This window comes from Arachis hypogaea, chromosome 17 (assembly GCF_003086295.3).
Source record: "Arachis hypogaea cultivar Tifrunner chromosome 17, arahy.Tifrunner.gnm2.J5K5, whole genome shotgun sequence".
Classification (NCBI taxonomy): domain Eukaryota; kingdom Viridiplantae; phylum Streptophyta; class Magnoliopsida; order Fabales; family Fabaceae; genus Arachis; species Arachis hypogaea.
Genome location: NC_092052.1, coordinates 20554941 through 20579236, shown reverse-complemented (window position 1 = coordinate 20579236; position 24296 = coordinate 20554941). Strand labels below are relative to the sequence as shown.

The 24296-nt window shown below is 36.9% G+C and overlaps 2 protein-coding genes across 4 annotated transcripts; one reads left to right on the top strand and one right to left on the bottom strand.

Moving 5' to 3' along the window:
* Positions 1-1344: 1344 nt before the first annotated feature.
* LOC112766663 (protein NETWORKED 4A) lies at positions 1345-5882 on the bottom strand. 2 transcript variants are annotated; one of them, XM_025812560.3, is made up of 4 exons: positions 5586-5882; positions 4359-4436; positions 4101-4212; positions 1345-3631 (listed from the first exon to the last, which is right to left on the bottom strand). In XM_025812560.3, the coding sequence occupies exons 2-4, from the start codon at positions 4368-4370 to the stop codon at positions 1905-1907; spliced, it is 1851 nt and encodes a 616-aa protein (XP_025668345.1). In that variant the 5' UTR covers positions 4371-4436; positions 5586-5882; the 3' UTR covers positions 1345-1904. The 2 variants fall into 2 exon arrangements, with proteins under 2 accessions (XP_025668345.1, XP_072078690.1); XM_072222589.1 differs by having other exon boundaries at positions 4359-5451; positions 5586-5830.
* On the top strand, positions 5261-22234 carry LOC140180916 (uncharacterized). Of its 2 annotated transcripts, none has more exons than XR_011875049.1 (2): positions 5261-5396; positions 21596-22234. XR_011875049.1 is itself a non-coding variant. In XM_072222590.1 (2 exons), exon 2 carries the CDS (start codon positions 9569-9571, stop codon positions 10550-10552), a length of 984 nt encoding a protein of 327 aa, XP_072078691.1. In that variant the 5' UTR covers positions 5312-5396; positions 9567-9568; the 3' UTR covers positions 10553-10724. The 2 variants fall into 2 exon arrangements, 1 of the variants encoding a protein (XP_072078691.1); XM_072222590.1 differs by lacking the exon at positions 21596-22234 and adding an exon at positions 9567-10724 and having other exon boundaries at positions 5312-5396.
* The last annotated feature ends 2062 nt before the right edge of the window (positions 22235-24296 follow it).

Sequence of the window (24296 nt, the reverse complement as noted above, 5' to 3'; positions counted from 1 at the left end):
TTTAAATGAAAAGCCTCAAAATTTGGTTGTTGTTGAAATCCTAAAGAATTTGTGTCTTGCTATTTTCCAAGACTGTTTGTTGGGGAAAAAGATAAAAACAAAATAAATTAAGATATCGGTTAGTAAAAGCTATATTAATACCACTAGAAGTTAATATTTTAGTACATTTCTATTAATCATAGATAATATTCTTTTTTTTTGTTTATTATTATTATTATTATTATTATTATTATTATTATTATTATTATTATTATTATTATTATTCAAAAAAAAAAAAGGGCTAACTTCTTCTAAGATAGGTAACATTATATTTGCTACCTCTCAATTTATAAAATAATATACTAAATCAGTATAAATATGACTACTCAAAAAATATCATGTATAATATCACTTCAAAAGGTGCTAGTTTAATTTCAATTTTCACCTGTATCTAGTAAATTAGGAAAACTAAAGGAAAATCAACTGCAATCACACCTCCAAAGACTTCTACTCCAAAAAAAAAAAAATTAAAATATTTCTTCAAAAATCTTTTGCTTAATTTCGACTTATTTGGTTTAACTTAGGGATTTGATTAAGCAACAATCGCTCATCATTCTTGGGGATTCAAACTTTACCTTGACACAGAAATTTTAAAAATTAAATCCTGTTGTTCCACGTCCACCTATCAAAATGTTTACAAGCTAACAAGAAATTAATTACTATATTCGACAATAATATTCCAACAGTGAACCAAAAACTTTTGGCTCATTTTTTTGGATATGCACGCGTTGTGCATGGGTACGGAGGTGGGTGGTACTAGACATGAATGTGTGATAATTTTTCCTGAGTACGGAGGTGGGTGGTGCTAGACATGAATGTGTGATAATTTTTCCTGAACCATAAAGTGAAGAAATTAGACTGTCCGATTTCTTTGTTAAAAAAATTATGAACACAAATAGGATGATCCGATTTCATTATTAAATTTTTTTTAATTGTTTAAAATACAAATCGGACAGTCCGATTTGTGTAATGCATTTTTTTAATTTTTTAAACACAAATCGGAGGGTCCGATACAAATCGAAGGGTCCAATTTGCTCTTGACACCACAACTGCGTAAAACACTCATACACTCCATAATTGTGTTCTACACCATTCCTCCTTCCATATCTAAATTAAAAAGTGTTCTGGTTCAAAATTTAGAGTATGAAATCCAAAAGAATAAAATAAAAATTAGAGAAAAGCAAACAATCAAACCTAAAATCTGGTGGTGATGGGTTTGAATATATTGGATGAAATGTTTTAAATTTTATTATCATTAATATAGTTTTTTAAAAAGAAAAAAGAAGGGGGCGGGGGAGGGCTCAATTTAACACCCAAAATTATAATGTAGTCTCTCTCTTTTTAACATAGAGCTTAGCAATCAACACAATCCAAAAGAAAACTAAGCATTTAACAAGTGTAAAGAGTGGAACTTCTCATTTTTTTTTCTCTTAATTATTTGGTAAAATATATTCTCTCACCGTTCAATATCTTTTCTAACATATTTTCTCTTGATCCCACTTAAAGAGTATTAGGTGAAAGATCACATTTTACCAAACAATTGAGAAAAAAATTAAAAGGATCCATTCCCCAAATTTTCGATCTCTTCTAAATGCCCTCAAAAGGAAGGTGGTTCATCCTCCACACTCCACAGCTTCATCTTCAAGAACCTGATGACACTTAGCTCCAACTCATATATATCTACTTTAGAAGCCAAAGTGTAAAATCAACCATGAAACCATGGCTACCCCCTATTATAGTACACCATGACCTTGACTTATACAACATCAGAACCTTAAAAAACCATACCAAGGCATCCCAAATACAGGAGAAATTGAAGAGTAAAAGGAAATATACAAGATCATACTAAGAAGATATAGTTTTAACTAGGAAGCCAAAATTGGAACCCTCTTGTGTCCTACAAAATGCTTCTTTAGCATGTTATAACCATTTCTGTAGTGCTCAAGTGAGAAGCATAGCTGCCTTATCACCTCGCGCTTCTCTTCCGCTCCTTCTAAGATCACTGTTCTTTGCCTCTCAACCTCATCCTCTAGCTGTTTAGCTTTTGATTTCAGTTCTTCCACTTGTCTATGTGCCTCTTCCATTCCAGCAATCAATTTAACATGTTCCATGTGAAGTTGGTTCAAATGGTTGTTCATTTGTTCAATCCTTCCATCTCTTGATTTTACCTCTTCCTTGAGTGAACCAACTTCTACATTTAGGGTCTCTCTCTCTGATTTCATAGCATCAAGGCTTACATTGAGATCCTTTATGTTTTTTTCTTTCTCTTCAATGTCTGCCTTTAAAAGCTCAATTTCGCCCTTCAGTGCTGCCTCCTTTTCTAATTTTTCAGTCTGGATCCTTCTTATGTCATCTTCAAAAGCTCGGCCACGACTTTCCCATTCTCTGATTTGTTCTTTTATGTGAGCACTTTCCTCCAACACACTGGACATTTCAGCCTTCATCTGAGCTTTCTCCGGGAAGATTTTCTCCTCCGCATCAGATACAGCTGTTTTCAAATCCCTGATCTCATGATCTCGGTCTGATAGACTAGTCTTCAACCTCGCAAGTCTTTCTTGGAGTTTGGTGCTCTCTCTTTTTTCGCTGTTAAACTTGGATTTCCATGCAGCAATGTCCTTGCGAGCCAAGTCAAGCTGCTCCTGCAGTTGCTTGATTCTTTCAGAGGATTTATTGGACTCAAAATTCAGGGAAGCAATTTGCTTTTCCGAAGCCTCGAGTTTTTCCTTGGTGATTCTTAACTCTTTCCCAAGTGATTCAACCTCACCATTAGACTCAAATGACTCCTTATTCAGACCCTGGAAACTTCCTTGAACCTCTTCTTCCTTAATGGTTTCCCTTCCTGTCTTGATGTATTCTTCAGTTGATGACAATTCTACACCAGCCTCCAAATTTTCAGAATCCAAAGGTATGTATTTTCTAAGCTCAATCTTCAGTTTAGTGATTTCTTCTTCTGAAAGTCTTAACTTTTCATTCACAGTCAGCAGCTCTTGTTCATATGCATTAATTTTGGAATAAGCATCTTCAATGTTCTCATTTCTTAGCCCTCTAGATGAACCCTCTACATGTTCCTCCTCTTGCATCCACAACTTTTCTCTTACCCCACGAAGCTCGCTTTCCAATTCCAATATTCTTCTATTGATCCCTGGATCGCTGCCATTGAAACTTGAATAATTGTTAACTGATGAATCATCGGATTCCTCCTCAGAATCTGTCAGTGTAGATGAGTCATCTACATCTTTCTGGTATGCATCAGAACCATTTCCACCAGAGCCAAGAAAGTATTCAAACCCTGCTGCACGGTTTTTAGACTTTCGGCGGCTCCCCTTCATTGGAGAGGGCCAAGTAGAGGATGGCTCAGAGCCAGAGTCTGAAATACCTGATCCTTGAGATTGGAGATCAGAGGGTATATTCTTCCGCAATTCTACTGTGACATGGTCGTAACGCTCGGCCAGAGCCCGATAGCCACGGTAGAACTCCTCAACCAGAGCAACCAACTCTGGCCTCTTCTGATAGTACATCTCAGCCTTTTTGGCAAAGGAATCTGCATCTTGTTCAATCAGCTTCAACATTTGCTTCACATTCCTATCCATCTCTGAGGATAAAGAATGTTTTGTCAATTTCTTGAAGAACATTGCAATTTAAATATGATTATGACATATAATAACAGTGAGATTCAAATTACTAAAGATCAAGAAGGGATAAATTCCGACACCTGTTAAAGGAACAAAACAGAATTTTTTGCATGCATTTAGCATTCTAGCTTAATTAGGAGAACACAAGTTCTAGTAAGGAAGACAAAAGCAAGTAGAAATCATCTAGAAAGATCTAAGAAACTAAAAAGAAAGCTATTGCATTCCCAGAAAAAAATAAAAGTAAAAAAGATTCTGGAGATTTTTGTGCTAGTTAAAAAGTTTCAGCATCCCTATATTTTCACATATTAGAGTTTCATTAGGCATGCATGCCAAGAAAATCAGAAGGTACATCCTTGATATCAAATAGGAATTAAAAGAATGCAAAGCAATTCAGTATAAAATAATTGCATTGCAATTTCAGCTAGGTACCTTCAAGATTTTCAAAAAGCCACTTTGAATTCTTGGGACTGATGTGGCTATCCCACCACCATGAATGTGACTTCCTTGATTCCAACCTCTTCATTTGCTTGTTAGTATGAGCCTAAAGAATTAGCCAAATTAGATCAAATTTTAATGTGGGAAATGACATGAGCCCTTTAATTTATCTGAAATATTCATGCACAGATACACATTAACCTGTATAAGTCAAAGCAAATAAAATAATAAATTTTTATTTCCATCACTTACCCCTGAAGCCATTTGCCAGAGCAAGTGCTAGCTGGTGATGAGTCTCTCACACTGATATAGTAAACTACTAATAAAAATCTGCAATTAAAAAGTTATAATAATGATTAGTTAGTATTGAATTGGCAGAAGATGACATCAAATGATGATTTAAACACGAGACTTTAATATTTTTTTTTTTTTAAATTAATGTGACAACCAAATGTTATCATGATACTGGGGCAGCATTACAGCAAGGTTTGGATGAAGCAAGATTCATGAACACCCTCTGACAGACACCCTGTGGGCCCATTAATTGGGCCTCATTGGGCCTATACCCCACCATATCCGGCCCAAATAAGAAAGAACGAGACAAGCAGTAAAAGTATAAAACAAGGAGGGAAGAAGAAGAACAAAAAAATAAAGGTGGGAAGAAGAAGAAAAAACTAGAATAAGAAACCCAAGACGCGCGGGGAGAAATTTAAAAATCAAATTAAAAATAATAAAATACAAATATTTAATTAACCTATATTGATATTCGGAAATAAATAAATAAATAAATAGAAAGAGGGTCAAATTGTTGACCATAGGTTATCTTTCAAATCTGAGAAAAATGGACAGCTGGCAGTGCCGTGAGTCCCGCAATCCCCACCGCGTCGAGCTGTGCAATTAATTACCTCAAACGTGGAATGGTAGTTGCACAGAAATGGGAATTGAAAAAAGTAAGAAACTATTTTATTTTCTTTCTAAAAAAGAACGATAAAAAAATATTAATATTTAATTTAATTTGGGATGGAGGATGGTTCAGTGATTTGGAATTTGGCGAAGAAGAATACAAAAGCGTGTCGTAAATTGTTAGGTAGGAAAATAAAAGAGCATGAAAGAGAAAACAAAATTTGCGGTGGATGATGACGAATATATACAAGGACAAAAAAAAAATATCTACTAGAAAAGAAACATAGTTTTAAATTTTTGTCAGAAACATTATTAGAGTGTTGCGGTGAAGGGCGAACTCATCATCAAAGCGTAACCGCCTCATAGTGGCCGTGAACCATTTTCCGGGTAATTTCTGTTTTTTGTTGTTAATTGTAGTAACAGCAACGCAATCCTATAATCTCTGATTAAATATCAATTCATAGATATTACCAATACAACTTTCATAATAATAATAATAATAATAGAAGAGAATATACCAGAAACTGAAATAAGAGAGAGAGAGAGAGAGAGAGAGATAAAGTGAGGGGAGCTTACTTTGGATGGTGCAGAGATATCTGAAGCTGAGAGTGTGGTGTTGCTCTGAAATAAAGGAATGGATCTGAGAGTGGAAAAAGTGGAATTAGAATAGGATAATGAAATGGGTTGGGAAAGAGTAATATTTGAATTGAAGTGTGAGGGGAGAGAGAGTGGGGACTCAAATGAAAAAAGAAAAAGCCAAGTGACGAGGGAAGTTGTGTTCCTATTTAATGGCCACTATGTTATGTTACCACATGTTCCTCATTCGGATATTCCCCATCCCTCTCCTCTTCTCTATTTCTCCTCATTAGGTCTATTAAAATTTTTAAAATAGCCTTTTGAATTTATAATTTAAAAAAAATAAATAAGTCATTAATCTTTTAGTTTGTAAATATTTAATTTTTTAAAAATATATTTAAATTTTTTATTTTTTTTAAATATTGACATATCAATTTTTAGATCTAATTTGTGTCATTTTAAAAAATTTTTTGCGTGTACATTCGTATATCGGTCAGATAAGTACAATAGAAATCATATTTGATTTTTTATTGAATTTCACATACCTAAGTAAATAGAAGAATCGATGTATCCAGATTTTGAAAAGATAAAAAACTTGAATGTATTTTCAAATTCTCAAAAACTTAAATATTCATAAGCCAAAAGGTCAAGAACTTATTTATTATTTTCTCCTATAAATTTTGTCATTTTAATCTCATAAATTTAAAATTCACTATATTAATACACTAAATATAGTTTTGAGTATTATATTGATCTCTAGCGTTATATTTATTTAGAGACACGAAATTCTAAGATAAAGATATAGAGACAATTATATTTAATAAATGAAACATAAACGAGATATTGTGCTTAAAAAAATTAAATTATTATATCTTCTATATTCATTTTGATAGAAAAAATACATAGTTATTTTTTATTATTTTTATTAATTTTTTATAATTATATTTTTTTATTTTATTGAAAAAATATAAAAATAAATTAAATTTTTATAATTTGTTCTAATTTATCACCAAACAAAATATAATAAAATTAATTTTTATATTTTTATTATTTATATTTTATTTTCAGTGTCTTATATTATTTTCAGAACCAAACATAGCTTAAATTTCTTTTAGCACTAAATCAGCAAATAAAATGCTGAACTAATTTTAAATTATCACTAATAAACAGCAGCATTTTATTTTGACATTTAAACAAATAGACAAAAAAAATATTTATATGATGTGTAAATTTTTTATCTCTTCTTATTTTTAAAAATGAAATAGCGTTATTTATTTTTAATGTGACAAGTTAAAACTAATTCAACATTTTATTCGTTGACTCAATACTAAAAATAATCTAAAGATTAATATAATAAATTTTAAATATAAAAGATTAAAATTGTAAAAGTAATAAATATCTGGATTTCCCTTTTCAATGTCTTCTGAATATATATTCTTTTCAATTTTTTAACTAAATATTATTACATATACTTACAAAATAACAGACATTAAATATTGAAAAGAAAGGAAACGAGGTTATTTGGGTAATTCCGATAAATATATTAGGTTGCTGTGTTTAGAGTTTATAGTATCTGATTACAAGTGTTTAAAAAAATTGAAGAGAAAATTTGGGTACTAAACAGAAATGTTTTTCTTTATAATATGAATAAATGTGTTCGGATATAAGTATATGCATTTTTCTTTTCAAATGGTAAGTCTTATCCATATTTTTTTTTATCTAATATATATAATCTATTATATATTATGGAGATATCTACTTCTATTTCTACTATACATAATGGAAGAGTGTGTATACAAACTTTCTGTTTTAAAATAAACTTTATTATATATAATATACAACAAAACATTTGTTAACTCAAATAGTTGTACATATGAAATTGTAGTAATCCTAAAATAATTGTTTTTGAAATATTTTATCATTCATTTTATATTAAACACAATAATAAATCTTTTAAGAAATTTTCATCATTTTTAATGGAAAAAAAATTAGTAAGAACTTAATAATTTTTTTATCAAATATAAGAACTTAATTATAAATTTTAAATAATAAAAGATTAATTACAAATTTAATTAAACTTGTTACGATGGGTAACCGGAGATTAGTGGGCCAGATGACGTTGGTTGACCCAAACGTATGAGGGAGGTGGCCAGCTGGTGCACCTGAAACTCGGTGTTCCTCCGTTCGACTTGCGCGTCTGGGAGAATGGGGGGTGGTACCTGCAATGACACTCCAATGCCTAAGTTAGCAAGAGTGTGAGCAAGTTGAGAATGTATTGGGCTTAGTGATACCTGAGGGATGTCAGGGTATTTATGGAGGTGAACCAATAACCACCGCTGAAGTAGTGCCACCTTTTTAGGTGGATAACCGTTCCCATATCTTAGGGAGGTTAAGATATGGCTCTATGAAGTGGTTAGAGAGTTTCTAGGGGCGGTTACTCATTCGAATGAGTGTTATCTGCCAGCTAACCCTCGTATCCGACTTCTTTGGAGTAGGTCGTGTTCAGTACCGACTTCTGGGGATGAAGGCCGGTACTGGGGGAGGGCCAACCCCTTTGGGTTGGGCTTCTTTGCGTGGATCCTGTGTCCTATTTATTGGGCCAGGGTATGAACAGTGCCCCTACTCGAGCCCAATTTATTTTTAAGAGTTGGGTTCGAGTATTCAACTCGGGGTCGTAGCCGATTTGTGAGAGGACCGATGTGATGGTTTGAAAACCGACGTGATTTTTCGTGACCTTTTGGTTCTGACAGTTACGTCTAATCAAGCGTCGTGTCCGTTAGGGGTGTGCGTAGGGATTTAATAGCCTTGGTAACGGTGCATCCTTATTAATGATTGCCCCGATTTTACCGTTATGCCCCTAACGTTCTTATAAATATTTTCCCTCTCTTTCGTTGTTTCGTTTCTGCGATCTTTCAAATTTTCCTTGCCTTCGTTCGTGCTGCGTTCTTGCGTCTTCAAAGGCTTTTTGCTTCCAACCCTTATTTCCGGATAAAGGTTAGTTCTTTAATATGCCTTTGTAGATAAATTTGATTTGTAGACTTTAGTTTCGCATCCTCCTCCCTTTAGAGACCGTGTTGGTGACATTTCTTTTCCCCTTGTAGGTTTGTTACCCCCTTTTTTATAAAAAGAAATGGCTTCTGTAGATGCTCTCTCTCACTGGGTTGATGTCACGGTCTTAGGGGAGGAGCCCTCAGTCGATTCTGAGTTCATTACCAACCTTCGCACTCATCACAGAATTTGTACTTCTGAGGATGACGAACCAAAATATGAATTGGTAGTCCCGGGTCCTGAAGACCGGGTTTGTTTTGGAAGAGTCGATGAGGCGGCCCCTCATTTTTTCTTTATGTACGAGTGCATGATCACCCGTTTGGGTGTTTTTCTTCCTTTTTCGAATTTTGAGATATCTGTTTTGCGTCACTGTCGAGTCGCTCCCACCCAGCTTCACCCCAACTCTTGGGGTTTTTTGAAAATTTATCAATTTGTCAGCCAGGCTTTAGAGTTCCCGACTTCTTTAAAGATTTTCTTCCATCTTTTCCATATGACAAAACCCTTCAGTGGGCTAAACAATAAACAACAGTGGGTGTCGTTCCGAGCCATACAAGGTCGGAGACTTTTTACCCTTTTTGACGAGTCCTTTCATGACTTCAAGAACTACTTTTTCAAAGTGCAAGCTGTAGAGGGTCACCACCCCTTTTTCCTGGATGATCATTCTTCTCCCCGATTTCCTTTATATTGGCTGGAGGCCTCCCCTTGCGAGAAATATGGTCTGGATGATTTAACTGAGGTAGAAGCAGCCATTGTGGGGTTCCTCCGAGAAGCGTGGGGGAGGGCCCCATACTTGGATACTAAAAAATTTCTCCAGGGGTCGCCGTCCTTTGTCCAGTCACAATTAGGTAGCTTTTTGCGTTTCTTGCTTGTTTCCGACTTGCAATTTCTTTTACCGACTTTGTCTGATTTCGGCTACCAATTTGTTTTTTGTAGAGATGGCAAAGAAAAACGCTCAAGAGTCTTACCAGAGGGTTCAGGAAGCCAAGGCAAAGTCTCGAGCCAGGTCTGGAGGTGTTAGGATGGTTGTCTCTCCTCCTCCTCCTCCTCGGAACGTTGGGACTCCTTCTCAGCCTATCGTAATTTCTTCCTCTGCTTCCTCTCTGCCACCCCCTTCCGTCCGACCTACTCCCGAACCAGAGCCAAAGAAGCGCAAGACCTTAGAGTCTGGCGCTTCTGGTGAGGCGGACGCTCTTGCGTTCGTCCGAAAGAACATCTATCCTCATGCTCGTATGAGTATGGATGATGTTTCTGTTCGGCACTACCTCACTACTGTGGTTGAGGAGAGTCTCAAGACGGCGGGGGTTTGTGGCAAACTCTTGGATATATTTGAGAAGACTCCCATCAGCTCTTTAGGGACGACCTCGAGGGTCGAGGAGCTGGAGGGTAGGCTCCGTATATATCAGGAGCATGAGAAGGAGTTGGAGGGGAAAGTCGCCAAACTGGAGGGGGAGAGGAACAGCCTCCGAGAGAAGGGGCAGAAGTTGCAAGCCCAATGCAACATGGAGGTGGAGTTGAGGAAGGCAGCGCAAGCCAGCTACAATAGTTTATTTGCTGATCTTGTGTCTGTAAAGAACGACTTACTGAACGCTCGGAAGGCCTACACCGAGTTGGAGGACTCTATTGCGGATGGTGCTGATGAAGCCTGGAGGATTTTCAAGGAACAGGTCGGGGTTATTGCTCCTGACTTGGACCTTTCTCCTTTGGACCCTGATAAGGTTGTTATTGATGGTGCCATCGTGGATCCTCCTGTCCCCATAGTGGAATCTGAGTCTGATTTAAAGACTCGGGGGCAGAGGATCGTAGAGTCCCCTCCTCGCTCTAAGGACGCTCCGAGTTCTTCTACCGTTCCTCCGACTTCCTCTTCAACTCCTACCCCTGGCGTTCCCCCTGATCCTGCTGGTGGTGATCTAAAAAAGTGATTTTTGGCTATCGGGGCCCGGCTTGTGGGCCCCTCTTTTTTGAACTCTTTATATTTATTTGTTTGGTGTTTTGAACAATTTTGGCCTTTTAAGGCCGTAAACAAAACAGTGATGCCCCCTTTTAATAGGGGTTTAATTTAGCGTTAAATAAATGCCTTTTTTGGATAAGGGTTTTGAGTTACCTTATGCGCGCATGCTTTTCGTGGTTTATTTGACTCTTTGATCTTTTGTGGAGAAAACCTTTTCTTTGGGACCTGCTTGCTTTTCTGAATTCCCTTGATTCTCAAAGCAGCCTTTTTTCTTAGTTTTTCCTTATCTCTTTTGGTATTCCTAGTACTCAATTTTGTTTTATTGAGTTTTTCGTGACTTAGGCTACTTTTGCGATTCACTTTAATTGTACTCGGTTTCGCATTCCGCCCTGTGAGTCGGACCGATCCCGAGTTTATCATGATCGACTTCTATAGCCTCTTTACACCGACTTGTACCTCGTCGTTTTATCCTGATGACCATCTAGGTCGGTTCATGGGATTTTTACGTTTTGTCGAGCTTAAATCGGCGCGTTTCGTAGAAAGAAAATTTAAAAGGGAATTTTGAAAGAGATTTTTAAAATGGAAGAGTTCTTTATTAATTGAGGAGGTACCTTATTGCTACTAAGGGCTTTTGCTAATTTATTTCCCTTAGCCCCTACTGTGATGCCTCGTTAAAAACCCTTCTTCAGAAAAAACCCTTTGATTCTGGGAAAAAATCATGAAGCTGGGAAAAGAGTACATCAGGGAGTAGGGTTTGCTTTTAACTGTAGTACCTTTTCATATTACAAGCATGCCATGACCTTGGTAACTCGGTGCCGCCTAAGTCGGTCACCTTATAATAGCCTTTTCCTAAGACCTCCTTGATTTTGTATGGTCCTTTCCAATTGGCGGCGAGCTTTCCCTCCCCAGGTTTGTTGACCCCAATGTCGTTTCTGATTAAGACTAAGTCATCTGGGGTGAAACTCCTTCGAATGACTTTCTTGTAGTCATCCTTTGTTTCAATGCTGCTTCTCTTATCTGAGCTTCTTCTCGGACTTCAGGGAGCAAGTCGAGTTCTTCTTTATGTCCCTGTATATTCCTGATCTCATCGTGGAAAATCACTCTTGGGCTTTGCTCATTGACCTCTATTGGGATCATGGCTTCTACGCCATAGACTAGTCGGAAGGGTGTTTCTCCAGTGGCGGATTGGGGAGTTGTTCTGTAAGCCCATAGTACTTGTTGGAGCTCTTCAGCCCAAGCCCCTTTCGCGTCTTGTAACCTTTTCTTCAGTCCTGCCAGAATGACTTTGTTGGCTGCTTCGGCTTGCCCATTGGCTTGTGGGTGTTCCACCGAGGTGAACTGGTGTTTAATTTTCATACTGGCTACCAGGCTTCTAAAGGTGGAGTCGGTGAACTGGGTTCCGTTATCTGTGGTAATGGAATAAGGTATCCCATACCTTGTGATTATATTTTTGTAGAGGAACCTCCGACTCCTCTGTGCAGTGATGGTGGCCAGTGGTTCTGCTTCTATCCACTTTGTGAAGTAATCTATTCCCACTATTAGGTATTTAACTTGTCCTGGCGCTTGGGGAAAAGGACCTAACAAATCCATTCCCCATTTTGCAAAGGGCCATGGAGAAGTGATACTAATGAGCTCTTCTGGGGGAGCCACGTGGAAATTTGCATGCATTTGGCATGGCTGGCACTTTTTCACAAATTCTGTGGCATCTTTCTGTAAGGTTGGCCAGTAAAATCCAGCTCGGATTACTTTCCTGGCCAATGACCTGGCTCCGAGATGGTTCCCGCAGATTCCGCTATGTACCTCCTCCAACACCTCGGTGGTTTTTAAGGTCGGTACACACTTTAACAATGGTGTTGATATCCCCCTTCTGTAGAGAACATTTTTCACCAAAGTATAATGTTGTGCTTCCCTTCGGATTTTCTGGGCTTCTTTTTCCTCCTTAGGGAGGATGTCGAATTTTAGGTATTCGACTAAGGGGTTCATCCATCCGAGGTTTAATCCGACCACTTCAAAGACTTCTAGTGTGTCTTCTGTTTTTACCACTGAGGGTTCCTGGAGGGTCTCTTGAATCAAGCTTCTGTTATTTCCTCCGGGCTTGGTACTTGCTAGCTTGGATAGGGCGTCTGCTCTGCTGTTTAGATCCCGAGTTATGTGCTTCACCTCGGTTTCTGCAAAGCGCCCCAAGAGCTCCGAGGCTTTCTCCAAGTACCTTTTCATAGTTGGGTCTTTTGCCTGGTACTCCCCACTTATTTGAGAGGTCACCACCTGGGAGTCGCTGTATACCATCACTTTCGTAGCACCGACTTCTTCAGCCAGCGTCAATCCTGCGATCAAGGCTTCGTATTCTGCCTGATTATTTGAAGCTGGGAATTCGAACTTGAGGGAAACTTCTATCTGGGTTCCCCTTTCATCTACCAATATTATGCCTGCGCCGCTTCCTGTTTTATTGGAGGATCCATCCACGTAGAGTTCCCAGGTAGTCGGTTTGTTCTCTTGATCCCCTGCATATTCAGCAACGAAGTCGGCGAGGCACTGGGCTTTAATCGCCGTCCGAGTTTCATACTTTAAGTCGAACTCGGAGAGCTCTATTGCCCATTGTACCATTCTTCCTGCAATATCCGTTTTTTGGAGGATCTGCTTCATGGGTTGGTTCGTGCGGACTCTTATTGTGTGAGCCTGAAAGTAAGGCCGTAGCCTTCGAGAGGCTATTACTAAGGAGTAGGCAAACTTTTCTAATTTGTGGTACCTTAGCTCAGGGCCCTGTAGAACTTTACTGATGAAGTAGATTGGGTGTTGCCTGACCTCCTCTTCTCTTATCAAGGCTGCTGAGACAGCCCTGTCTGCCACGGAGAGGTATAGGATGAGGTCTTTTCCGGCTATAGGTCGGGTCAAGATAGGAGGCTGGCTCAAAAACTTTTTGAACTCCTGGAACGCCTCCTCGCATTCGGGGGTCCACTCAAACTGGTGCCCCTTTTTTAGTAGGGAGAATAGTGGAAGGGATCTTAATGCTGATCCTGCCAGAAATCTGGAGAGAGCTGTTAGTCGGCCATTCAGCTGTTGGACTTCTCTCAAACAAGTCGGGCTTTTCATCTCTAGGATAGCTCTACACTTGTCGGGATTGGCTTCGATCCCTCTTTGTGTTAGCATGAATCCTAGAAATTTTCCTGCCTCCACTGCGAAGGCGCACTTTGCAGGGTTTAGTCTCATCCTGTGCAACCTTATGGTATCAAAGACTTGTGAGAGGTCGGATAGGAGGTCCACTTCTTCCTTGGTTTTTACCAGCATATCGTCGACATAGGCTTCCATTAAGCTCCCTAAGTGGGGGGCAAACACCTTATTCATCAGCCTCTGGTATGTGGCCCCTGCATTTTTCAATCCAAATGGCATGACCACGTAGCAATAGTTGGCTCTGGGCGTGATGAATGATGTTTTTTCCTGGTCTGGTTCGTACATCGGGATTTGGTTATATCCTGAGTAGGCGTCCATGAATGACAGGTATTGATACCCCGAGCTAGAGTCCACTAGGGCGTCAATGCTTGGTAGTGGATAGGGGTCCTTGGGACATGCCTTATTTAAGTCGGTGTAGTCGACGCACATTCTCCATTTACCATTTTGTTTTTTGACTAGCACTACATTGGCTAGCCATGTTGGGTATTTGACTTCTCTGATGAAGCCGGCTTCTAGGAGCACCTGCACTTGTTCTTCTACTACTAGGGCTCGCTCTGGGCCGAGCTTGCGTCTTCTTTGCTGTACAGGTCGAGACCCTGAGTTGACCGAGAGCTTGTGAGACATTAGCTCGGGATCTATCCCAAGCATGTCGGAGGCCTTCCAGGCGAAGAGATCGGAGTTATCTCTTAGGAGCCTAGTCAACCCTTGTCTTAGGGTTTCCCCTAGGTTGGCTCCTATGTGAGTGTTTTTTCCTTCCTCTTCGCCGACCTGAATTTCCTCAGTTTTTCCCCCGGGCTGTGGTCGTAGCTCTTCTTTAACCCTTGCTCCCCCGAGTTCTATTGTGTGGACTTCTCTGCCTTTTCCTCTCAGGTTTAGGCTTTCATTGTAGCACTTCCTTGCCAGCTTCTGATCTCCCCTCACCGTCGCTATTCCCGACGAGGTCGGGAACTTCATGCATAGGTGGGGCGTCGATACCACCGCTCCAAGTCGGTTAAGGGTAGCCCTGCCGATTAAAGCATTATAAGCCGACCCCACATCGATGACTATGAAGTCTATGCTCAGAGTCTTTGACTTTTCCCCCTTTCCAAAGGTGGTGTGGAGGGGTAAAAATCCTAGTGGCTTTATCGGCGTGTCACCTAATCCGTATAAGGTGTCGGGGTAGGCTCTTAACTCTTTCTCATCTAAACCTAGCTTGTCGAAAGCGGGCTTAAAGAGGATGTCTGCTGAGCTTCCTTGGTCTACTAGGGTTCTGTGTAGATGGGCATTTGCCAGGATCATAGTAATTACCACTGGGTCATCGTGCCCAGGGATTACTCCTCGCCCGTCTTCCTTTGTGAATGAAATGGTCGGAAGATCGGGGGACCCCTCTTCGACCTGGTAGACTCTCTTGAGGTGTCTTTTTCGGGAGGATTTTGTGAGTCCCCCTCCCGCAAATCCTCCTGAGATCATATGGATATGTCTCTCCGGAGTTTGTGGCGGTGGATCTCTTCTATCCGCATCTTCTCGCTTTCTTTTTCCATGACCATCCGACCTTTCTATGAGATATCTGTCAAGCCGACCTTCTCTGGCTAGCTTTTCTATCACATTTTTAAGGTCGTAACAGTCGTTTGTGGAGTGTCCATATATCTTATGGTACTCGCAGTAATCACTGCGGCTCCCCCCTTTTTTATTCTTGATGGGTCTGGGGGGAGGCAGCCTTTCAGTATTGCAAATTTCTCTGTATACGTCTACTACAGGAACTTTCAATGGAGTATAAGAGTGATATTTTCTTGGCCTATCAAGGCCGAGCTCTTCCTTCTTCTTCGCTTCCCTCTCCCTTTCTTTCGTTGAGGGAGGGGGTCCGATTCGCAAACTCGGGTCTCTTAGCCTAGCGTTTTCTTCCATATTGATGTACTTTTCAGCTCTTTCCTGTACATCATTTAAAGAGGTGGGGTGTCTTTTTGATATGGACTGTGAGAAGAGACCTTCTCTAAGACCATTGACTAGCCCCATGATGACCGCTTCGGTGGGCAGGTCTTGAATCTCCAAACATGCTTTGTTGAATCTTTCCATATAGGCCCGTAAGGACTCCCCGACCTCCTATTTTATTCCCAGGAGGCTTGGTGCATGTTTTACTTTGTCCTTCTGGATGGAGAACCTCATCAAGAATTTTCTTGAGAGGTCTTCAAAACTGGTAATTGACCTCGGAGGGAGACTGTCGAACCACTTCATCGCTGCTTTGGACAAGGTTGTCGGGAAAGCTTTGCATCGCGTAGCGTCTGAAGCGTCGGTCAGATACATCCGACTTTTAAAGTTGCTCAGATGATGCTTTGGATCGGTGGTTTCATCGTAGAGGTCCATATCGGGGCTTCTAAAGTTTCTCGGAACTTTTGCCCTCATTATGTCCTCGCTAAACGGATCTTTCTCTCCTATGGGAGAATCTTCTCTATCGCCTTGGGAATTCCGACCCTTGAGGGAGGATTCTAACTTTAAGAGTTTTCTTTCTAACTCTTTTCGTCGCTCCATCTCCTCTTTTAGGTTCTTTTCAGCTTCCCTTTGTCGTTCCCGCTCCTGCTCTAGCTGCTCGAGGCGGCTGTGAATTAGCCCCATAAGCTCACTAGCGAGAGGGGGTCCTTCTTTTTCTGACTCGCGCCCCTCCGAAGAGTTTGCCTTCGGATTTTTGATTCCGGAAGTACCTTCCTTATTTTGATCATTAGCTTCCTGGTGGAGGTTCTGATCTGCTTCATTGTTTCCGGTGTTCAAATTCTCTTGATCAGAATCTGTCTCCACATGACCTTCTTCAGGGGATCTTTCCGCCATCACTGGTCAATCTCTCGGGTCCCCGGCAACGGCGCCAATGTTACGATGGGTAACCGGAGATTAGTGGGCCGGATGACGTTGGTTGACCCAAACGTGTGAGGGAGGTGGCCAGCTGGTGCACCTGAAACTCGGTGTTCCTCCGTTCGACTTGCGCGTCTGGGAGAATGGGGGGTGGTACCTGCAATGACACTCCAATGCCTAAGTTAGCAAGAGTGTGAGCAAGTTGAGAATGTATTGGGCTTAGTGATACCTGAGGGATGTCAGGGTATTTATGGAGGTGAACCAATAACCACCGCTGAAGTAGTGCCACCTTTTTAGGTGGATAACCGTTCCCATATCTTAGGGAGGTTAAGATATGGCTCTATGAAGTGGTTAGAGAGTTTCTAGGGGCGGTTACTCATTCGAATGAGTGTTATCTGCCAGCTAACCCTCGTATCCGACTTCTTTGGAGTAGGTCGTGTTCAGTACCGACTTCTGGGGATGAAGGCCGGTACTGGGGGAGGGCCAACCCCTTTGGGTTGGGCTTCTTTGCGTGGATCCTGGGTCCTATTTATTGGGTCAGGGTATGAACAAAACTATAAAGACCGATAAATTTTTATTAAATTACTATATATACTAACATTTTATCTACTATTATATTTCCAAAAAAATAAATAAATAATTATTTAAACTTATTATTTGTGTATATTAATTATTTTATATTATGTTAATTAAGTGTTATATCTAAAACACTTAATTAACATGATATGTTTAGAAAAGATCATAAATAATAATAAAAATGTTGATAATACTATTCATAAACCAAAAAAAAATTATAAAAATGTTAGTGTTGATAATTAATTTTTTTTAATTAATAAAAAAACACGTATTGGTTGTTGAAAGAGTACTATGTCAGAATAACGCTTGAAGGAATAAAATTATTGTTTTAGATTAATATAATTTGTGTTTTCTCATCTACAAAAAAAAAAAGATTTTTATTTTCAAAAATGGCCTACATATATAAGACTAAAGTTAAGATTCACTGTTTATTGATTATCATCCAGGGTGAATTACTAAAAATATATACGAACAATTCTATTGTTGAAAAAAATATACTTAAATTTTATGTTATAGAAAAAAATATTTTTAAATAATTTTAAAATATGATAAAAAATTTAACATTAAATATGTATTTTTAAAAAAATATTTTAGAGACTAAATTTTATTGCAGTTTTTTATAAAAATAATTAGAAAAGTGAGATATTTTTATCTTTAAAATTTGGTCATTTTTCGTTAAATATATATTTTTTTATTTCTTTGTCAACAACTAATAATATTTTAAAAAAATAAAAAAATATATAATTAACAAAAAATCATCAAATTTTAAGAATAAAAATATCTCATTTTTTTAATTTTATTTGTAAAAAATTACATCAAAATTTAATTTCTAAAATATTTTTTGAGAAATATATATTTAATGTTAAATTTTTTATCGCATTTTAAATTATTTAAGAGTATTTTTATTAATAGAAAAATTCAGATACATTTTCATTTACGATAAAATTATTCGAATATATTTTTAATAATTTACCTGTCTTCTATAAAATGTATTTGCTGATTTGCTCTTTATTGATTTAAGCATACCTGTTTCCCTACTCAAATTATCAAATCATTTTCACATTACCGGCCTCTATTATTTCTTCTTTGTTTTTTTAATCAATATCTCCATCATCATCACCATGATTATGTTTCTTTAATCTGTCTAACCGCGTTGAATGTTTAAATATATATAATTAAGGGCATGCAATCTGCAAAATGAGAATATGAGATATTGATACTGGCGATGAATTGCCGTTCGCTCCAATGTGTTATTATTTTTTAGACTCGTTCTCACGTGGGCAAAATAGACTTTTTAATTTGCTTTCCCATTATGATTTTGGTGAGTTATCTTTTTCATTTATCAGGATCAAAGCAATCCGGTATAAATGGAGTAGTATATAATACTTAACAGAGAAAGAAAATAAATAAAATAATAAAGTCTAATTAATGAGTAGTATAAATTTTCTGGATACTTCACGCGTGCTTGATGCTCCATTCTAAGACAGCTTAGCCCCCAAAAAAAAAAAAAAAGATAAGATGTCCTTTGATCATCCTTTTCTATTTTTCTAATATTAGGTGCCAGTAATTGTCTTCATTAATTTTTTAGAAAATTTTAAGGTGCTTACCTTATAAAAAAGCATGTCATGCTATGTGTCAAGATATAAGAGCTACTGAGATTAAATTTTTTTAAGAAAAAATTACTCTGTAAAGTTTTTATATTGATCGTAATTGTTAAATTTTATAATGAAATTTAATTTGACAAGGTTAATTAATAATAAAGACAAGATTTATATTAGCTAACAACAATATCAAAATTAATCCCTTACAAATTAAAATGAAGCAACAAAATTAATTTAAAAACGTGTATAAATAATTATAACAAAAAAAATAATAATATATTTTATGTTCATAATAAAGTGAGTTATAATTTACATTTACGTTTCAAGTTTTAAAAAGTTAATGAAAATAAAAAATAACTTTTTTATTATTTTTATGTTGTTGTGTTGGATTTTGGGAGTACAGTAGAACAATGAAGTTATTTATTAATGGTGAATTAGTGATTTACAATAATAATTGTTTGTTATAAATAAAAGTGTATTAATAAAGATGTGAATATAATAGACAATTAAAAAAGATATATTTATTAAAAAAATAAATAAATAAATAAATTAAAGATATGCTTATCTTTTTAAAAATTATTTAGTTTTATTAAATATTACAAAAATTATTTCTTTTTAATAATTTTAATATTAAAAATATTTTTTAATAATTAAATATCTCTAATAATAATTCAGGGTAATTTTTCCTTTTTAAAATAAAAAAAGTAGAGCACCATTTTGTAGTCACTGAACAAAAGTAACAATCAATTAACTCATGTCCGTCTACATGATTTTTTTTTTTTTTGGTATTGTTACCTGCATGGCTCTATTCTACTAGAATAAAATAAATTATTATTTTTATTTAAATAAAAAATAAAAATAATTTTAATCATAAAAATATAAATTTATTTAATATTATTTAAAATTAAATTAATTTACTAAAATTATACAAATTAAAAGATTCAATAAAATAATTTATTAAATTATTTTCATAATTTTATCAAATTAATTTAATGTTTAATAAATATAAAATTAATTTATATTTTTTATGAAATTAAATTTCAATTTTTAAAAATATTTATTAATTTATTAAATAATAATTTATCTTTATCATTGGGATGCGGATTCACGCATTTCCCAGCGAGAGCAAGTGCATCTACTGGAATTTGGAAATTTTTTTAATAAGATATGATAATGGTATTTATTCGTTTCTATTATATTATTAAATTTGATTCTATTATATTAAATTATAATAAAATTTATTTTATTATTATATTATATATTTTTCGTTTCACTGTCAAAATTTCTAATATTCGTTGTCTATTATAATAATAAAAGTTGATAAATTTTTATTATCATGATAAATTATTATTTTAATAAAATTTGTAAGTATTTTAATTCATAAAGACTATACATTAATTTTATATTCCTAATATATTAATTTGATAAAATTATTATAATTGTTCAGAGAGTTACCTGAAACTGTTAGATTGGTCTCGGATGAGATCTGTTGTGGCGGCCGGAGCTGATACGTTCGACTTGTTGGAGGCGGAGGTGGTGCTGATGTAACTAATCCTTTGTCATCGGAGGGTGGTGGTACCTACAAGAAACTCCAATGCTTAAGTTAGCATGGGCTTTAAGCAGATTTTTTGTAGAATCAGAGTATGAGTTATACCTGGGTACTCCAGTGTATTTATAATGGTGTGGAGTGATCTTCTCTTGAGATAAGATAGTTATCTTATCTTATCTTTGAGTGAAGTCATCTTTATCTTTAAGGGAACCGCCCTTATCTTTCTAGGTTTGGGCTTCCTTTAGATTTGGGTCGTGTTGCTCTGTTTGGGCCTACTTGGGCCTCCGTAGCGATTTGGCCGAACTATTTTATGAAGAGGTCGGGTAATCCTGATCCGAAGAGGTCGGTCGACTTGTCTTTAACCAGCTCGGGTCATACAGCTCGACCCAAGGCATGAACAGCACCCCTGCTTGAGTGCGGTCTTCCTTTTGAGGTCGTGTCTTTTTAGACCTCGACCTCTTTTTGAAAAAGCCGAGCTCAAGCACTCTTTGTTGATCCCGTTGTAGAGCTCCTATTAATGATTTGAATGTAGAGCGTCTTTCTCACTCCTTTTAATTGCGACGCGCATTTTTGTGTTCGCATTATTCTGATTTTGAAGAAGTTTTGGTTTTGCTTGAATTCATGTTTGATGTTTGGAAAGTTTGGATCTTTTTCTGAATTTGTTGCATCTGATCATTGCTGTACTGTGTGCTGTGAGGGTTTCTTCGTTTTTCTGTTAGAGAAGGATTTTGATCTTTTTTCTATTTATCGCTTGAAGTAGTGAACTGTTTTGTGAAAAGGTTGTATCTTTCAGGACTTGATGTTGTTGGTTTGCTGATAGATTGAAAAGATGGTAACTTTGATGTCTCTTTGTGATTTGTAGCTTTTCTCTTCGAAGTGTCGCTATTGAAGGAGGGTTGTTTTCTTGTTTGATAGATGTCGAAACGTAGACTTTAGATTTTTCATGAATCCTTATTCTGTTATTGCCTCCAAAGGATGTCCCTGGACCTTGGTGTGAGTCCTGGGGTTTCCTTTTGTTGCTGTTCCTGCCTTCTAACATTTGTATGCTTTAGTTTGAGTTATATCCATTTTTGTCCGAGCTGTTCTCTTGATTTGTCCGAACTGTTGATTAGTAACCAATTTTCCTTTTTCTTACTGTAGGACTAGTTGACTGATGAGCGGATATTTTATACGCTTTTTGGGGATAATTTCATATAGTTTTGAGTATGTTTTAGTTAGTTTTTAGATTATTTCCAGTAGTTTTTAGGAAAAATTCATATTTCTGGACTTTACTATGAGTTGTGTTTTTCTGTAATTTCAGGTATTTTTCTGGCTGAAATTGAAGGAGCTGAGCAAAAATCTGATTCAGGCTGAAAAAGGACTGCTGATGCTGTTGGATTCTGACCTCCCTGCACTCAAAGTGGATTTTCTGGAGCTACAGAACTCGAAATGGCGTGCTTCCAATTGCGTTGGAAAGTAGACATCCAGGGCTTTCCAGCAATTTATAATAGTCCATACTTTGCACAAGAATAGACGACGTAAACTGGTGTTTAACGCCAGTTCTCTGCCCAATTCTGGCGTCCAGCGCCAGAAAAGGATAAAAAACTGGAGTTGAACGCCCAAACTGGCATAAAAACTGGCGTTCAACTCCACAAATGGCCTCTGCACGTGAATTGCTTAAAGTCTCAGCCCCAGCACACACCAAGTGGGCCCCAGCACACCAAGTGGGCCCCAGAAGTGGATCTCTGCATCATCCATCATAGTCCACTCATATTTTGTAACCCTAGGCTACTGGTTTAGTATTTAAACAACTTTTAGAGACTTATTTTGGATCTCATGACATTTCAGATCTAAACTTTGTATTCTCTGACGGCATGAGTCTCTAAACCCCATTGTTGGGGGTGAGGAGCTCTGCTGTGTCTCGATGAATTAATGCAAGTATTTCTGTTTTCTATTCAAACACGCTTGTTCCTATCTAAGATGTTCATTCGCGCTTAACTGTGATGAAGGTGATGATCAGTGACATTCATCACCTTCCTCAACCCATGAACGTGTGCCTGACAACCACCTCCGTTCTATATCCGATTGAATGAGTATCTCTGAGATCTCTTAATCAGAATCTCCGTGGTATAAGCTAGAACTGATGGCGGCATTCATGAGAATCCGGAAAGTCTAAACCTTGTCTGTGGTATTCCGAGTAGGATTCAAGGATTGAATGACTGTGACGAGCTTCAAACTCGCGAAGGCTGGGCGTTAGTGACAGACGCAAAAGGATAGTAAATCCTATTCCAACCAGATCGAGAACCAACCGGTGATTAGCCGTGCTGTGACAGAGTGCGTGAGCATAGTTTTCACTGGAAGGATGGAAGGTAGCCATTGACAACGGTGATCCACCAACACACAGCTTGCCATAGGAGGACGTGCGTGCGTGAACAAGAAGACAGAGGAAAGTAGAGATTCAGAAGACAAAGCATCTCCAAAACTCCAACATATTCTCCATTACTGCACAACAAGTAATTTTTAATTTATGCTCTACTGGTTATTCACAATTCAACTGATAAACATAATTGACTTCCTGACTAAGATTTACAAGATAACCATAGATTGCTTCAAACCAACAATCTCCGTGGGATTCGACCCTTACTCACGTAAGGTATTACTTGGACGACCCAGTGCACTTGCTGGTTAGTGGTACGCGTTGTGAAAAGTGTAATTCATAATTCGTGCACCAAGTTTTTGGCGCCGTTGCCGGGGATTGTTCGTGTTTGAACAACTGACGGATTATTTTGTTGCTTAGATTAGGAAAAATCTTTCTTTTTTTTTGGTTTAGAGTCTTTTACTATTTATCCCTTGTTAAAATACTTTAAACTTATAGCTCAGTTATTTAGAACGTGGTGTTTATGTTCATGATAATTGGCTATCATATTTTTTAAAACCTTTTTCAAAAATAATTTTTCTATTAAATCCTGTGCCAAACTTTAAGTTTGGTGTTTTCAAAAATAATCTTTCTTAAAATTTTTGAAGGTCCCATAACTCATTTGGCTAGAGCGTTAATCTGTGTTCTTGGTAATTGGGTTAGAATCTTTTATACTCTTTTCAAAACCTTCTTTTTCAAAAATATTTTTTTTATTATTTTATTAAATCTTGTGCCAAACTTTAAGTTTGGTGTTTTCTTGTTGATTTCCCTTTGATTTTCGAAAATTTTGGTTTGGTTTTCTAAAAAATTTTAAGTTTGGTGTTCTTTCTTCATGTTCTTGTGTTCTTGTGAGTCTTCAAAGTGTTCTTGAGTTTCCTTGTGTCTTGATCTTAAAATTTTTAAGTTTGGTGTTCCTTGGTGTTTTTCCTCCAAAATTTTCAAAAACAAGGAGCATTAGATCTAAAAATTTTAAATCTTGTACTATCTTATTGTTTTTCTCTCTCCTCACTAAATTCAAAAATATCTTTTCAAAATATCTCTTCTAACTTCCTAACTTCTTATCTTTTCAAAATTTGTTTCAACTAACTAACTAACTTTTTGTTTGTTTCTTAACTTTTTCAAAACTACCTAACTAACTCTCTCTCTCTAATTTTCGAAAATATCTTCCCTCTTTTTCAAAAATTTCCTTTTTTTTAACTAATTATTTTTAATTTTTTTTACGAAAAAAAAAATTTATTATTTCAAAATTCAAATTCTTTTTAGTTATTTTATTTTATTTAAGTATTTACTTCTTATAAAATAAAATAAATAAAAAGATAAATCAGTCCAAGTTATATCCATATATCCATCATGGACATAAGTGGAGATGGACAGTCCAGGAGGACTTTGGGGTCATATTCTAACCCCTCTACTGCTTCGTATGGGAGTAGCATATGCATACCCTCCATTGGAGTTAGTAGCTTTGAGTTGAATCCTCAGCTCATTATCATGGTGCAGCAAAGTTGCCAGTATTCCGGTCTTCCACAGGAAGAACCTACAGAGTTTCTGGCACAATTTTTACAAATTGCTGACACAGTACATGATAAGGAAATAGATCAGGATGTCT

What these genes read in the sequence shown, in the direction of transcription:
- LOC112766663 (XM_025812560.3), bottom strand. An exon ending in GCTTTTTGAAAATCTTGAAG is followed by an intron (nt 3,632 to 4,100) that starts GTACCTAGCTGA and finishes CTTTATCCTCAG; the next exon opens with AGATGGATAGGAATGTGAAG.
- LOC140180916 (XM_072222590.1), top strand. Translation starts at nt 9,569, where the DNA reads ATGGCAAAGAAAAACGCTCAAGAGTCTTACCAGAGGGTTCAGGAAGCC.